At 37.0% G+C, this 14086-nt stretch overlaps 1 protein-coding gene across 2 annotated transcripts in view; it reads right to left on the bottom strand.

Annotated features, from left to right (window-relative positions):
* The window catches only part of EMP3 (epithelial membrane protein 3), a 228941-nt gene that overhangs the window by 27296 nt on the left and 187559 nt on the right, over window positions 1-14086 (bottom strand). For both annotated transcript variants that reach the window (XM_044080539.1, XM_044080544.1), the window contains exons 3-4: window positions 10093-10192; window positions 6615-6755 (exon numbers count right to left, since the gene is read on the bottom strand). In XM_044080539.1, coding sequence (XP_043936474.1) covers window positions 6615-6755; window positions 10093-10192 — 241 coding nt within the window. The remainder of the gene's footprint in view (window positions 1-6614; window positions 6756-10092; window positions 10193-14086) is intronic.

The raw sequence follows: 14086 nt of genomic DNA, 5'->3' as shown, positions 1-14086 counted from the left end.
GGATTCCGAGTGTTTTTGTACCTAGACGACTGGCTTTTAACCACCACCACCGAGCATCTATTAATAAAGCGAGAGACACCACCTTACAGCTCTGCTCTTACTTAGGAATCACTATAAATTATGAAAAATCTGCCTTGTTGCCATGTCAGCATATCATTTTGATAGGAGTAGATCTAGATACAACAGAAATTATGGCAAAGCTTCCCTCCAAGAGTTTAAGTCCTACGACATCAAGTCAAAACTCTACTTTCCAGGAAAAAAGTACAAGCAAGAACAGTCCTGAAAGTCCTGGGGACCATGGCAGCAGCAATAAAATTGATTCCATTAGCTCACCTGCACATGAGAATTCTACAGTGGCTACTGTTCACTCAGTGGTCCATGCAGGAACTATCCATGTCCCACCCAATTATGATAATGGAATCCTACAAGAAAGACCTCCGTTGGTGGGTCTACTCCACTCCACTCCACTCATGTGACATTGGGTCAATCCTTTGTTCTTCCACAGCCATTAGCCACAATGACCATGGATGCTTCCCAGATAGGGTGGGGGTGGGGCATTATCTGGGAAGGATAGTTCAAGGCACTTGGCAGGATCATGAGGCCCATTTGCACATCAGTGTTCTAGAGATGAGAGCAGTGCTTTTAGCGTTGCAAGGATTCCAGGACTCTCTTCTGCTGGGAACTATTGCAATACAGACAGACAACATGTCAGTTGTATGGCACATAAACAAACAAGGAGGAACCAGATCTTACCCCCTTTGTCGAGAGGCCCTGAGAGTATGGCAATGGGCAACTTCCTTTCAATGCTTTCTGACAGCAATGCACATCCTGGGGAAGTCCAACATGATAGCAGACAAGCTCAGCAGAGCAATTCTGATGCCTCACAAGTGGTCCCTGAAACAGGAAGTAGGGGAGATATCTTCCGCAAATGGGGCCAGCCTTGCTGTGACCTTTTTGCCACATCCATGAATGCCAAGTGCAGCAGCTACCTTGCCCTAATCCCCTCCTCTGGGTGAGTCACCAAGGGATGCACTTATACATGATTTGCCCTCGGGTCTTCTCTACCCCTTTCCTCCTTTTCCACTGATACTCAAACTTCTTCAGAAAGCCAGTTCTTTGGGAAGGAATTTGATACTTGTCACCCCATATTGGCCTAGTCAGATCTGTTTCCCCTTCCTTTGGCCTCATCTCCAGGAGGAGCCATGGATTCTGAACCCAGTTCCGGACCTCCTGACTTATGCATCAGGAATGCTCCACCCCTCCCTTCAAACCCTCAAGTTGACAGCTTGGCTGCTCCAATTCCAACCATTCCCAGGCTCCCTAATCTTTCTACATCAGTGAGGCATATTTTGATCTCGTCTCATAAAACTTCAACAAGAAAGCTATATAAAAGCAAATGGAAAAAAATTCTCCATATGGGGTTGAATAATCACATCGACCCCTTCTCTGCTCCAATAGCTTTTATTCTTGAATTTCTGGCAAAATTATTTAATGAAGGAACAGCTGCAGCCACTACTCGAGTCCAGCTGGCTGCCATATCTAATTTTCATTTGGGAGAATCAGGCCCATACATCATGTCCCATAGACTTTGCTTCCTTTGCCAAGACCACCAATTAAGGTCCCTCCACTGCTATGGGACTTGAGTTTTATTTTATCATGTTAGATCCTTCCCCCTTTCGAGCCAGCCTTTACCTACAATCTCAAGTATCTTTCCTGGAAAATGATTCTTTTGATAGCTGTCACCTCTGCAAGAAGAGTTTCAGAGCTTCAAACACTGTCTATAACCCCCACATGCTTTTCCACAAAGATAGAGTGTCTCTACAAATGAACCCATTCTTTTTACCCAAAATATGCTCAGAATTTAACCTGAATCAGTTCATAGAACTACCTGTGTTCTTCCCAAATTATAGCAGCAAGGCAGAATATATGCTGCTCCAACTGGATCTACATAGGCAATTACATTTTCACTTACATAGAACAAGGGACTTCAGAAAATCCGATTAATTATTTGTATCCTTTTCAGACTCAAAAAAAGGTATTCATGTGTCAAAAGTTACACTTTCAAAATGGTTATCAGATTGTATTGTCTTTGTTTACCAATCAAAAAACAAAGAACTTCCTCTAAAGTGAAAATCCATTCTACAAGAGCCATTGCAACCTCTTCTGCCTTTGGGGCGAGACTTCCTATTGACACCATTTCTGCTGCAGTGGCATGGGCTAGGCCTCATACCTTTATCACTCATTACAAAGTAGATTTGGCCTCCAGGAACAGGGCCTCTTTTGGGCCCACTGTTCTGAAGAATGTACTCCTTTGAGCCACCCAAGAAAGATGGTGCTAGGGATGCTGTCTCACCCAGTTAAGAATGAAGGCGAGATAGGAGAAGGTATGTATTAGCCATAATGTTCCATGCGTGTTGTCCATCTCACCTTCATTCTTACATCCCAACCTCTACTGCTCCCATGTCTTTTGCTCCTGGAAGACCGAGCTGGTGTAATTTGGCTATTACTATCCTTGACCTTCATTGCTCTGTCACTTATTCAGAGACCTTTATTTAGCTTTATCTGCAAACAAGATCTGGGGAACTATCAAGGTGCATGATGGGATAGGGCTTAGCCACGAGCTAGTGGAAAACCTCAAGCTTTTGTATTAGGCCGAGTCAGAACCAAGGATCGGTTGAGAACCCAACCAGTTAAGAATGAAGGCGAGATGGACAACACACATGGAACATTACGGTGAGTACATAACTTCTTTTTTTGTGTTTTTAACTATGATAAAATGATGACTAGTATATTATAGAAATTTATGATTTAAGCAATACTTACTGGCTTAGGTGTAGAGAGTCACTGACTAGAAATGTTCACAACAATAATGCATTTATTCTCACTTTAGTGCAGCAAACATCTTTACTACACCACAATATAATGTTAGAGATTTCATACAAGCTGTATCATTTTCCTGGGAAAAATGTTTTGGCAATACATTTTAAATTTGGTAAGGAGTTATATTAAATTTGGTAAGGAGTGGATAATACACATTTTATCCATGGTGAGGTGGGGGTGGGGGGTTGTAGGTTATAAATTTGCAGCCTGGAGACCAAAACAGAGATCTCTACCATGGGTAAAATATGGAATACATATGTCCCTGTCATGGTGGATTGCTGTTATACAGTGACATTATTTTAAAGAGAAAGTACTTTACATTTTTAATAATGCCACTGTATTACTGCCACTGTATTATGGTTTCTTCACTGCAGCACAGCTTGTGTAGCAAAGTGCATTATGTGAGCATGCCTTTGAAAAATGGGTTGCATTAACAGTATGTTAGTGGACTACACTTGTTCCACTTTTATCATTCACAGTACAACAGTGGACTACAGTTTCTTTCACAGTTAACATTCACAAAACATCAGTGAAATGTAATTTGTTCCACTATTAGCATTCACAATACCTCAGTGAAGTAACGTATGCTGTGTTATTAGCATTCACTGTACATCAGTAAAATATAGTTTTTTTCCACTAAAGCATGCTCCACTGTTAGCATTCACTGTATATCAGTAAAATATAATTGATTCCACTAAGGCATGTTGTTTATTCCACTACTAGCACTAGTACTACACTGGTGGACTGTAATTTATTCCACTGTTAGCATTTACAATATCGCAAGGGACTAAAGTTTGTTTTACTATCAGTATGTCAGTAGAATATTGTTTGTTCCACTGTTAACATTTACAGCACAAATGTGTGATAGTATTTGTTAGCATTTACAGTATATCAGTAGACTGCAATTTGTACCAGTGTTCCCGTTCACAGTACATCAGTGGACTATAATTAGTCCACTATTGCATTTACAATACCTCAGAGGACTAAAGTTTGTTTTACTGTTAGCATTCACAGTATGTCAGTAGAATATTGTTTGTCCTACATTTACAGCACAAAAGTGAAATATTGTTTGTTAGCATTTACAGTAGATCAGTGGACTATAATTTAATCCACTTTTAGCATTCATAGTACATCAGGGAAATATAATGTATTCTATTGGTAGCATTCACTTTACATCAATGGATTACAGTTTGTTCTGCTCTACGTATGGAAAGAGTATATAAACAAGTTACCAATCTTTTCATTATGATATATGGTTGTGTTTCCAGATTGTGATTTGCAAATAAAACAGAAATACTTGATTTAGTTCCAATTTTTTTTATTTGTAATAGGCAAAGCTTATCAGTAGACTGTGGTGGTGGTGCTGCGGTAGCATTGTCACCTCATAGCAAGACGTCCCATTCGATTCTCAGCTAGAGCGTCTTCTGTGTGGAGGCATACGTGAATGGGGCGTGCCTTTGTTGAAGGTTGTACGTCAGGGCTGGTAACCTGCTACGTAAAAATCCACTACCAATCATTAGCGGACCAGAGTTCCTCTGTGGCGACACCTAACCGGGAAAAGCCGAAAGACACAAACAAGTAGGCAAAGCTTATCAGTAACATTTTCATTGTATTTGTCCATTAGGAATCTGTGACAATGAAAATGGTTGACTTTCTTCTGAACTGATTTCTTTTCAGCTGTGGCTACCAAACTCACAGTAGTGGGCATAACTCTCAGCTGTACCTGATTTTATTGAATATCCCTGATTTGCCTCATATTTTTACCCTGTCCTACATACAAAATTTTGATTTTTCTTGCAAATCACTGAGGATTAATGTCAGTCAGTAAAGATAGACATACTTATTGCACTGAAAACATATGTTGATTCAAAATCTGTCGCTTTGTTAACTTTTCATGTTAATTATAGTAATATTTAAAATTGCCCCGGTTTTGAGCCTTTGTCCCCCAATTATTTTTGATTTTATCCAGAATTCTTATGCATAAGTTGGTGGTAAAAGCATTCCAGTTTATCACTCTGTTATGTAAACAGCTATAATATTTTTCGTAATATTAAATTAACTCTGTCAGCTCAGAATACTCTAACATATAAACACCACATATAAACACACATGCGTCCGAGCATGCGCACATACACACAGGAGCACCTATACAGTCTCAAGCATGACCCTACACACACACACACACACACACACACACACACACACACACACACACACACACACACACACACACACACACACACACACACACACACAAACAGGCACACCTGTCCAGTCTCAATCATAACCATAGACAAACACACACACACACACACACACACACACACACACACACACACACACACACACACACACACACCTATCCAGTCCCAATCACAATCCTAGACACGCATGCGCATACGCACACAGACACACAGACACACACACACACACACACACACACACACACACACACACACACACACACACACACACACACACACACACACAGGTGCACCTATACAGTCCCAAGCATGACAGTAGACACATCAATACACACACATACACACACATGCACGGAAACCCACATATGCCTCAATGACTAGTGCAAAATAATGTCAAAATTCTTCCACTTCTGACATAACAAAGAAATGGAAGGTCCACACCAAATGAATATACTACAGCCACATGACCTTTGACACCCACTTATTTTTCTTCTTTGTGGTACAGCCACAATAATATTTAGGATTTCACTGGAGGTATTGTGCATTATTCCTTAATTATGCTTCTAGCACAAATGCCACTTGTCTTGTGGTAAAAATATTCCACTATTGCTGTCATCAGTAGTCTATATTTGCAGCACAAAGAATACTACTTAATACATATTTGTAAAACCAATTGACATTAATATCTTTTCTTGCTAACAATTTAACAAGGAGATTGCCCTTTTCTAGTTGAAAAAATCTCTGCCTGATCCTGGTAATTCCCCTCTCTCTCTCTACTTATAGATATATATATATATATATATATATATATATATATATATATATATATATATGCATGTATATAAAGATATTCTCTGTCTTATTTTATATAATAATGTTTGAATGTATTCTTTACACTATATCAGCATGTAATAATAATGCACTTTATTTAGATCATCGTTGCATGTTCTCTCTGTATATATATTTATTGTGGTGTTTTTATTTGAACTCAGTGCATTATGACGTTACTGTATGTATTTTTACTCTCATTGTTTAGATACTACCCAGGCCTCAGCTGGAAAGGGCTTTTCTTGCCCAGTCGGACTACCCAAGTCAACCAAAATAAGTAAATAAATAAATAATGAAAACAATGCTTATTCATACGTAAATGTTTCTTTTTCCAATTGCAACCATCCAGGCTCAGTTTTCCTGTGATAAACCAGACTACTCTGTTGTGTGACTATGTTCAGCAACAAGACAGTAAACTGTTATCCCTACAATTACCACAGCTAAAAACATCAAGGGAACACAAGGCTAGGCTTCTATAGATACTCACAGATCAATAGCTTAGTATGTACCTTTGAACCTAAAATAATGATTTATAAATGTATATAGTTGCACTGTATCATATTATGTTTGATTTGAAGCTCTGATGTAGTTATATTTTCTGTAGAATTGTGCCTCTCATTTCCTACCTTAAGCTGTGTCAGAAAAAAAAAACTTTTAATAAAGGTCTATTAAAAAAATTAAGAAATAAACACAGATAATTACTTGCAAATATTTGGAAGATTCCTGTTGCATAGAAGAGACCACCTTGCTTCAAGGCGTACAGCTGACACAGAAACAGCACAAGGGAGACTGTGCAGAAAAGAACTGCGAGAATCATGAGTGCCTGGATAGCGTGAAGCCATTCTGAAAGAAAAAATAAATACAAATGCCAGTTACTTTTGTGTTGTAAGCATTAACAGCCTGTGTAATAATAACATTTGATCTGAAATGCAGTCAACACATTCTAGTGAATTATTCCTTTGAAAATAGTGTATTTTAGTTTTTATTTTCAGTGGGTGTCACAGGCAACTGTCAAGGAGTTTAGAGGGCAGGTAGTTGTGACGTGTGTGACTATGTGTCACTGCATGGGTGAGTGTATGCAGTGGGATGAGTGGTTTCAGGTGAGCATGTGTGTGTGTGTGTGTGTGTGTGTGTGTGTGTGTGTGTGTGTGTGTGTGTGTGTGTGTGTGTGTGTGCATGGATCAATGGCTAAGTGTATCCATAAGTGTGATTGCATGGGGGGGCTGAGTGTATGCATGAATGAGTGAATGAGTGCATGAGTGGGGTGCGTGGTGTCATACTTCTAAAATCCCCTAGACTAATAAGCAAAATCTGCAATATTGGGGGAGGGGATATGTAAAAGTTAATGGAACAACACTTTTGCAGCATGAAAGTCCAATGGGCAGGTGAGGAACACTAGACACTAAAGGTGCAAAACTCAGTCGCAACATGCTTAAACGCTGTACCCTTGGCATGCAAAAAAGTTTTTTAGCAGAGTGGTAGTCCTCTATGCCACCACTAAACACCAGGTACACTCTTAACATATTACCATAAGTCACTTGAAAAAAGGTAAGAAAAAAGTTTTGAACCCTGCACCCTTGGGTCAGGAAATATTCTGTCAAGCCAGAGCCTTACCTGTATATGCTAAGTGAATAGGATTTATGTTGCAGTCTCTTTTTTACCAGATAAACAGTATGAAACTCTACTATCCTCCACTGTTGACTGACCGAATGATCTGAGAGTTCTAGGAAATGGGGAATGTATAAGAGGCATCACCAGGACTGTTGTGTATAATAATGGACAGTGCAGAGGTTATAGGTGTGCCATAGCACATACCTGTATATGGTCATGCTTAGGCTTTGGGAAGAAGCCCGGAAGAACACTAGATGACACCAGGGAGAAGTTTTATAATATCACTTGGAATCAATGAAAAGTTAATAGAGCAACAGTTTTAGCATCACAATACACTCTGCAAACAATATGAAAAACGAAACTCTAATGCCTGCCATTATTGTCTGACTGTAAGGATGCTTGATTTACTAGGTCAGGGACAGAAATAAGAAGATACATCAGGGACACTCTTTCAACTCAGGAACAGATAAGAGGTGTGTGTGTGTGTGTGTGTGTGTGTGTGTGTGTGTGTGTGTGTGTGTGTGTGTGTGTGTGTGTGTGTGTGTGTGTGTGTGTGTGTGTGTGTGTGTGTGTGTGTGTGTGTGTGTGTGTGTGTGTGTGTGTGTGTGTGTGTGTGTGTGTGTGTGTGTGTGTGTGTGTGTGTGTGTGTGTGTGTGTGTGTGTGTGTGTGTGTGTGTGTACATGTGGAATAGTAAAAAAGGGGGTGCCTGTGCCAACTCGATGTATGGACTGCCTAAAGTGCTTGCTAGGGGGAAGTGCTGATTTGCATTCATGATAGTTACAGATGATTATGCCAATAATGAGGTATTTCCTCATTGTGACACCTCTGAATTGCGTTTTCCACAATTGTGAAAATAGTCGCTATTGGCTTCTGCTCTTACTGCCCACAGTGGGGCTCTTTCAGAATCCCAGAGTACTGATTTAACACCACATATCAAATCCAGATAGAAAATGTTTAATGAAGATATAAGGTAAAAACGTCCGAAAATCTGATCATTAGATGAAGCAATTATTTTTAATACTTCAGTTTAAGACAGGGTACTAGGGTGAATCTATTATTCAAACCTAGTCTTTGATACAGCTGTAAACTGACTTGTCAGGGTGATGCATGTTTTGTTAGTAGTGTACCTAAATCCTCATCCCATATGATTAATAATAACCTGCAATGCTTCAAACTTAATACCCAAGAACATGCACTGCAGGTGGACTTTATTTTATTTTTACTGCTAATAACTGTTATGTATTCAGTAACTTTTTAAAAAGTCCAAGGAATTTTTCCTGCTTAAAAAACTACACACATAAAAACTGCAATGTTTTTCACGTTGGATACTACAACTAAGAACATAGAAGAAAAAACAGTTTACATATACTTTAGTCATAGACTGATGAATAGAACTATTAGTGTGGTTAATGTATTTACTTTTTTCTGCTCCCCCAAGCTAAGGCATCAGGCTGCACATTGCTGCTCCAATTGCTGGAAAGTTTTAGCATTCCCCTTACTACCCCCTGGGGCTGGGACTGCACATACGGATTGGGAAGAGGAAGTGAGAACATTAAGTTGACTATCCAGTAGCCTCATATAGGCTCTTGTTTATACCAGTGGATTTTTTGTACCATAACTGGTTAGAACTACAGTTCTCACACTCATCAGTACATGTAGCATCACTTAGCACCTGCCACCCTGTGCCAAATTCAACAATACTTCTGTCTAATGATTATGGCACTGCCCCTATTAATGGGTGAATGAGAAAGTGCAACCAGAATCCCCACCTTTCCCTTTTCCAAAGGGCATGACAAAAAAGGTTTCCTTCCTATCCCTCCAGCCCAGCTTCTCTAGTACCTGAGCTGCTAATTAAACTTGGCCCTTCTACAGCACAGCCTGAATTTCATCTCTCTATACCACACAGATGGATTTGGTTGATCTATTTGTGCTGGTTGCAGTGACCATAAATGTATGTCCCTGTTGCTAGTTTGGGTTTAACCTTTCCTTTCAGTGTAGTTTTGGAATGTACAAATCCATGCCATATACTGTTTGGTCTAGTATATATGAAGTCCATGCTATCTTATACTAGCTTAGACATCATTAAATAATTTTACAAGATATTCCAATAATAAACAACAGTATTTCTAGCTAAATACATGTGGTCTGCATACTTAGAAAACATGGTTTTTGAGAGTAGAATTTTGAAATACAAATTATGTGTTATTTCAGCAATATTTGCTAATTGCAGATATAGAAGTACGTCCAGGTCATTCTTCAAGGTAATATTAGTATATGGTGAACCATGATTTTCAGCAGGTGAATTCATTAAGTAACCTTAAGCAGTAGCTAAGCAATGGGAAAGGGTGCATTGACAGCAGTTATCAATTAAGCAGCTCTAATCCTCAATGTGACACCTTCCCCATTTTACGTATCAGAGTGTAATGCCACCAGTGGTCAGACTAGCAAACATTTTATTTTTTTGCATATTTGCTGCATACAGTCATTAAGTGCATTCCATGAAGCTCTTTGTTTGTGTGTCATAGCCAATAATCAATTAAACTCAGTTCAGCAATGTGACCAACTTACCATTGTCTGTCGCAGACTCACAAGTCCACGCATCTGTGTGATTTTCATAAAAACATTTGTACCACAGATCTCCTTTCTGATCGTTATTAACCCACCATGTCTGAAACAGAAACAAGAATCATCTACAACAGGGTAAAAATATCCTTGGATTATTCCTTCTCTCCTGAATAATATTAGTTCTGGATAGAGACATATATAAATTCTAAAGCTGCAGTACAATCTTCATCAGTATTATATTGGTCACTGTGGTACCTTCTTATTCACAGGATTAAACCTTATTACTGGCTACAGGAATAAACATCAAAATCAGGCATCTGAACCACTTCTGTTTTTTCACAAATTTCTATATAAGTTAGTAAAATTTCTGCAAATAATTTTATTTTACAATTAAAAGTAATATATCTGAATCTGTCTTCAACCTATTGCAATAAACTATTTAAAATGCAGTTTGCCTACTTCCAAATTGTTTTTATTAGTATTTCAGTTCATTTATTCATCCTCCAGTTACCCACTTAATCCAGTTCAAAGCAGTGGGGGAGCTGTAGACAGAGAACTCCGCACAGAATAAGTACACAAACATGCACACACAAACTCATGCACACAGACACGCACGGGCACACACACACACACGCATGCACGCACCCACACACTCACATTACTAGCAAATTGCAGGAGTGCCAGTTCACCTCTGGCATGCCTTTGTGATGTAGGAAGAGACCAGAACAACTACTGAAAACCTATATAGACAAAGGGGGAACATGCAGACTGTGTATAGAAGACATCACGGCCAAGAACTGAACTGGGAACCAAGTACCGTGAGGCATTTGCAGTAACTTCTGTGCCACCCTATTGTCAATATATAAAATGTATTCCTTTTTGCTCTGCCTTCAGTACTATGGTAATGACTGCATATATGTTTTCCTTTAAACATGTTATCTGGTGTGTGGATGTTGCTTTTTTTAAAGCTGTCTCGCTATGTTAAACCCATTTAACATAGCAAAACAGTTTGTAAAAAGCAATGGAGATCTTGCTTTCTCCATTGCTTTTGCCCACAGCTCTGATGTACTGCGTGGGGGCATGCGTCGCAGTACATTAGAACTGCCGCAGAATACCAGACAGCGGAAGGGCATCAAGGAGGCATTATACAATGCCATTATTTAAGAAAAGTAATTATTTTTTCTTAAATAATGTCATTATATTAATAATAACCACACTTGGGTGTGTGTAATGCATGCTGGATTTACGCTTTGTTTGGCCACCGGCTTTGCCCTTGTGACCAAACCACACCAACCGTGGGTAAATCTAGCATTACCCATACCCAGGCGTGGGTTATTGCTATATTAGAGCATGAATAATTGAATGTACCATAAACACATTCGATTCTTTTCATTTATCATCTGACACAAACTCCCCAAACATGAAAAAATTGAAACATTTAAATTGAGATACATCACAACACAAATAAAAGAACGATAAATAAATTACTTTTTTGCACATCATTTCACTTTATGTGAGTCTCCTCTTGAAGTGTTCATTTTTTTTTTGTTTATTCACTTAATATATATATAGAATGGATTTTTTTTTTTCAAAACAGGTTTATTGTTTTAACATATAAGAGAAATATCATAACAATTTTATACAAGTAATTAAAAGTAGGTATTATTATAATATTCAACAAAACAACTAAAGTATTTACAAAGACATCCACTACAATCAGATCAATTAATTAAACTAAAATACCATGCTATTGAAATTAAAATTTTTTTAACAAATTTTGTAAATTATCCCATACAATAAAATAAGATGTTTTTCTGTTTGTTCTAGTCCTAATTGTGTTTATTTCTATATGGCACACTATATTCATAACATTTTTAAATTCATTGAACGAAGGAGGTGTATCTGAAATCCAATTTCTAGTTATTATTTTCCTAGCCACTGCTAGAATAGACCATAACAAGGGAAGCTTAACCTTTAACACTTTGAGGTACAGGTGTGTTGAATAATATAAGAGATTTAGAAATAATGAAATTATCTGTAAAAGAGCCTGCAAAAATTCATTAATTGACTTCCAGTATTCTTTCAATTTTATACAGTCATAAAACATATGAGCCCAGTCAGCATTAATTTCTACATTACATCTCTTACATAGATTATCTTTATTATTTATTTTATTCATCATCAAAGGTGTATAAAAGATCTATGTAAAAATTTCCATGTATAAAGTCTCCAGACAATGGAAGACGTAGTTCTATAAGCAGATTCCAATATATATTGTTTATCTTGTTGATTTGGTGGGTCCCCATTAATAGAAGTGAAATAATTCCAGTATGAATCTACACTGTAAAAAGTTTCTTGTCTGATAACTTTATGTATGTATGAAAGTTTACCTTTATCAGAAACTTTATGTTGTAAATTTAATATCAAGTAATCAATCAGTGTTGGAATAGATTCTTAACAGTTATAGACATTAAATCTATTTTATTAATGAGATGTTGTCTAAAGGTCTGAACCTCTAACCAGCAAGTTTCTCTTAGATCAAATTCTTGTTTTAAGAAATCTAGATTTTTAACTTTATTATCAGATATCAACTGATACCAGTACTTTAGATCATTATCTATAGCTAAATGAGTTCCTTCAGAAGTAGATGACAAAAGCATACCCTGAGTATACATTATAGGAAATACAATAAAATTCCATTCCCTATACTTAGGGTGCATGAATATAAAGTTACGATAACTAATAATAATATTTAATGGGTAACAAACCATATGTTTAGGTGTAATAGGTGAAGTACAAAATTCCTTTAGTAACCATAACATGGAGTTATTTACAATCATATTTTTATGTGTTAAGGAGATTTTCATGAAGTGTATACTAATTAGCTCCCAATAATCTTTCCATTTTGTGACATATGACTGATCTATTAATAAAGTAATAACTTTTACAATAGAAGAGATAGTATATAAATTAAAGTCTGGAAAAGAAATACCCCTTGAGACCAGCTATTAGTATGTTTCTTTAATGCAATCCTAGGTCTATTAGGTGCCCATAAGAAATTTAACATTAGTGTGTTCAGTTTCTTGATAATTATTTTTGTAGGTGGAAGTATTATTGATTGTATTAAGTATAAAATCTTGGGGAATATTATCATTTTAATAATTGCAAGTCTCTCCTCCATAGTAAAAAACATATTATTCCAGGTATTAAAAGATTTTGTATATTAAGAAAACAGGTATTATAATTATTATATATAATAGATTTAATATCTTTAGATAGTATTATACCTAAATAAGTTATCTGACCTGAATTGGGTACATATTTAGTAAAATCACTAATGAGAATATTTTTTCGTATATATAGGTAGTATTTTAGTTTTTCTTCATTGAATATTAAACCAGAAATACTTTTAAAATTCATCATGTTATCAAATAGAGACTGTATAGAAGAATTAGATCCTGCTGATGTAATTAGAACATCATCTGCAAAAGTTGAATTTTGGATGTTGTATTTTCATCTATTTCAAAACCCTCTATGTCAGTACTGTTTCTGATCAAATTAGCCCAAGGCTCCATTACTAAAGTGAATAATAGTGGAGAAAGTGGACATTCTTGTTTTGTACCTTTAAGAATGGGTATTTTTGTGAAACATATGTTCCTACCTTAATATAAGCCAACGCTCCTTTGTATAAATGTTCAATTAGATTTACAAATGCATCCGAGAAGTTTGTGCACTTCATTAAGGTAAACAGATAGTCCCAACTTACTGAATCAAATGCTGAACTTATATCAAGACTAATAAGTGTTAAATCTTTCTTTTTCCTATTTGCAAAATCTATTAATGTTAAAGTTCTTCTTATATTATCAAAAGTATTTCTATTTACAATGAAGCCTGTCTGATCTATATCTATAATGCCGAATGATTGTCTTCAATCTATCAGCAAAGATATTCATAAACATTTTATAATCAACATTAAGTAATGAGATGGGCCGATATG

The sequence above is a fragment of the Protopterus annectens genome, chromosome 1.part1 (assembly GCF_019279795.1).
Source record: "Protopterus annectens isolate FY-2018-M chromosome 1.part1, PAN1.0, whole genome shotgun sequence".
Lineage (NCBI taxonomy): Eukaryota > Metazoa > Chordata > Ceratodontiformes > Protopteridae > Protopterus > Protopterus annectens.
The sequence above is the reverse complement of the archived record's forward strand: the minus strand, read 5'-3'. Positions and strand labels throughout refer to the sequence as shown.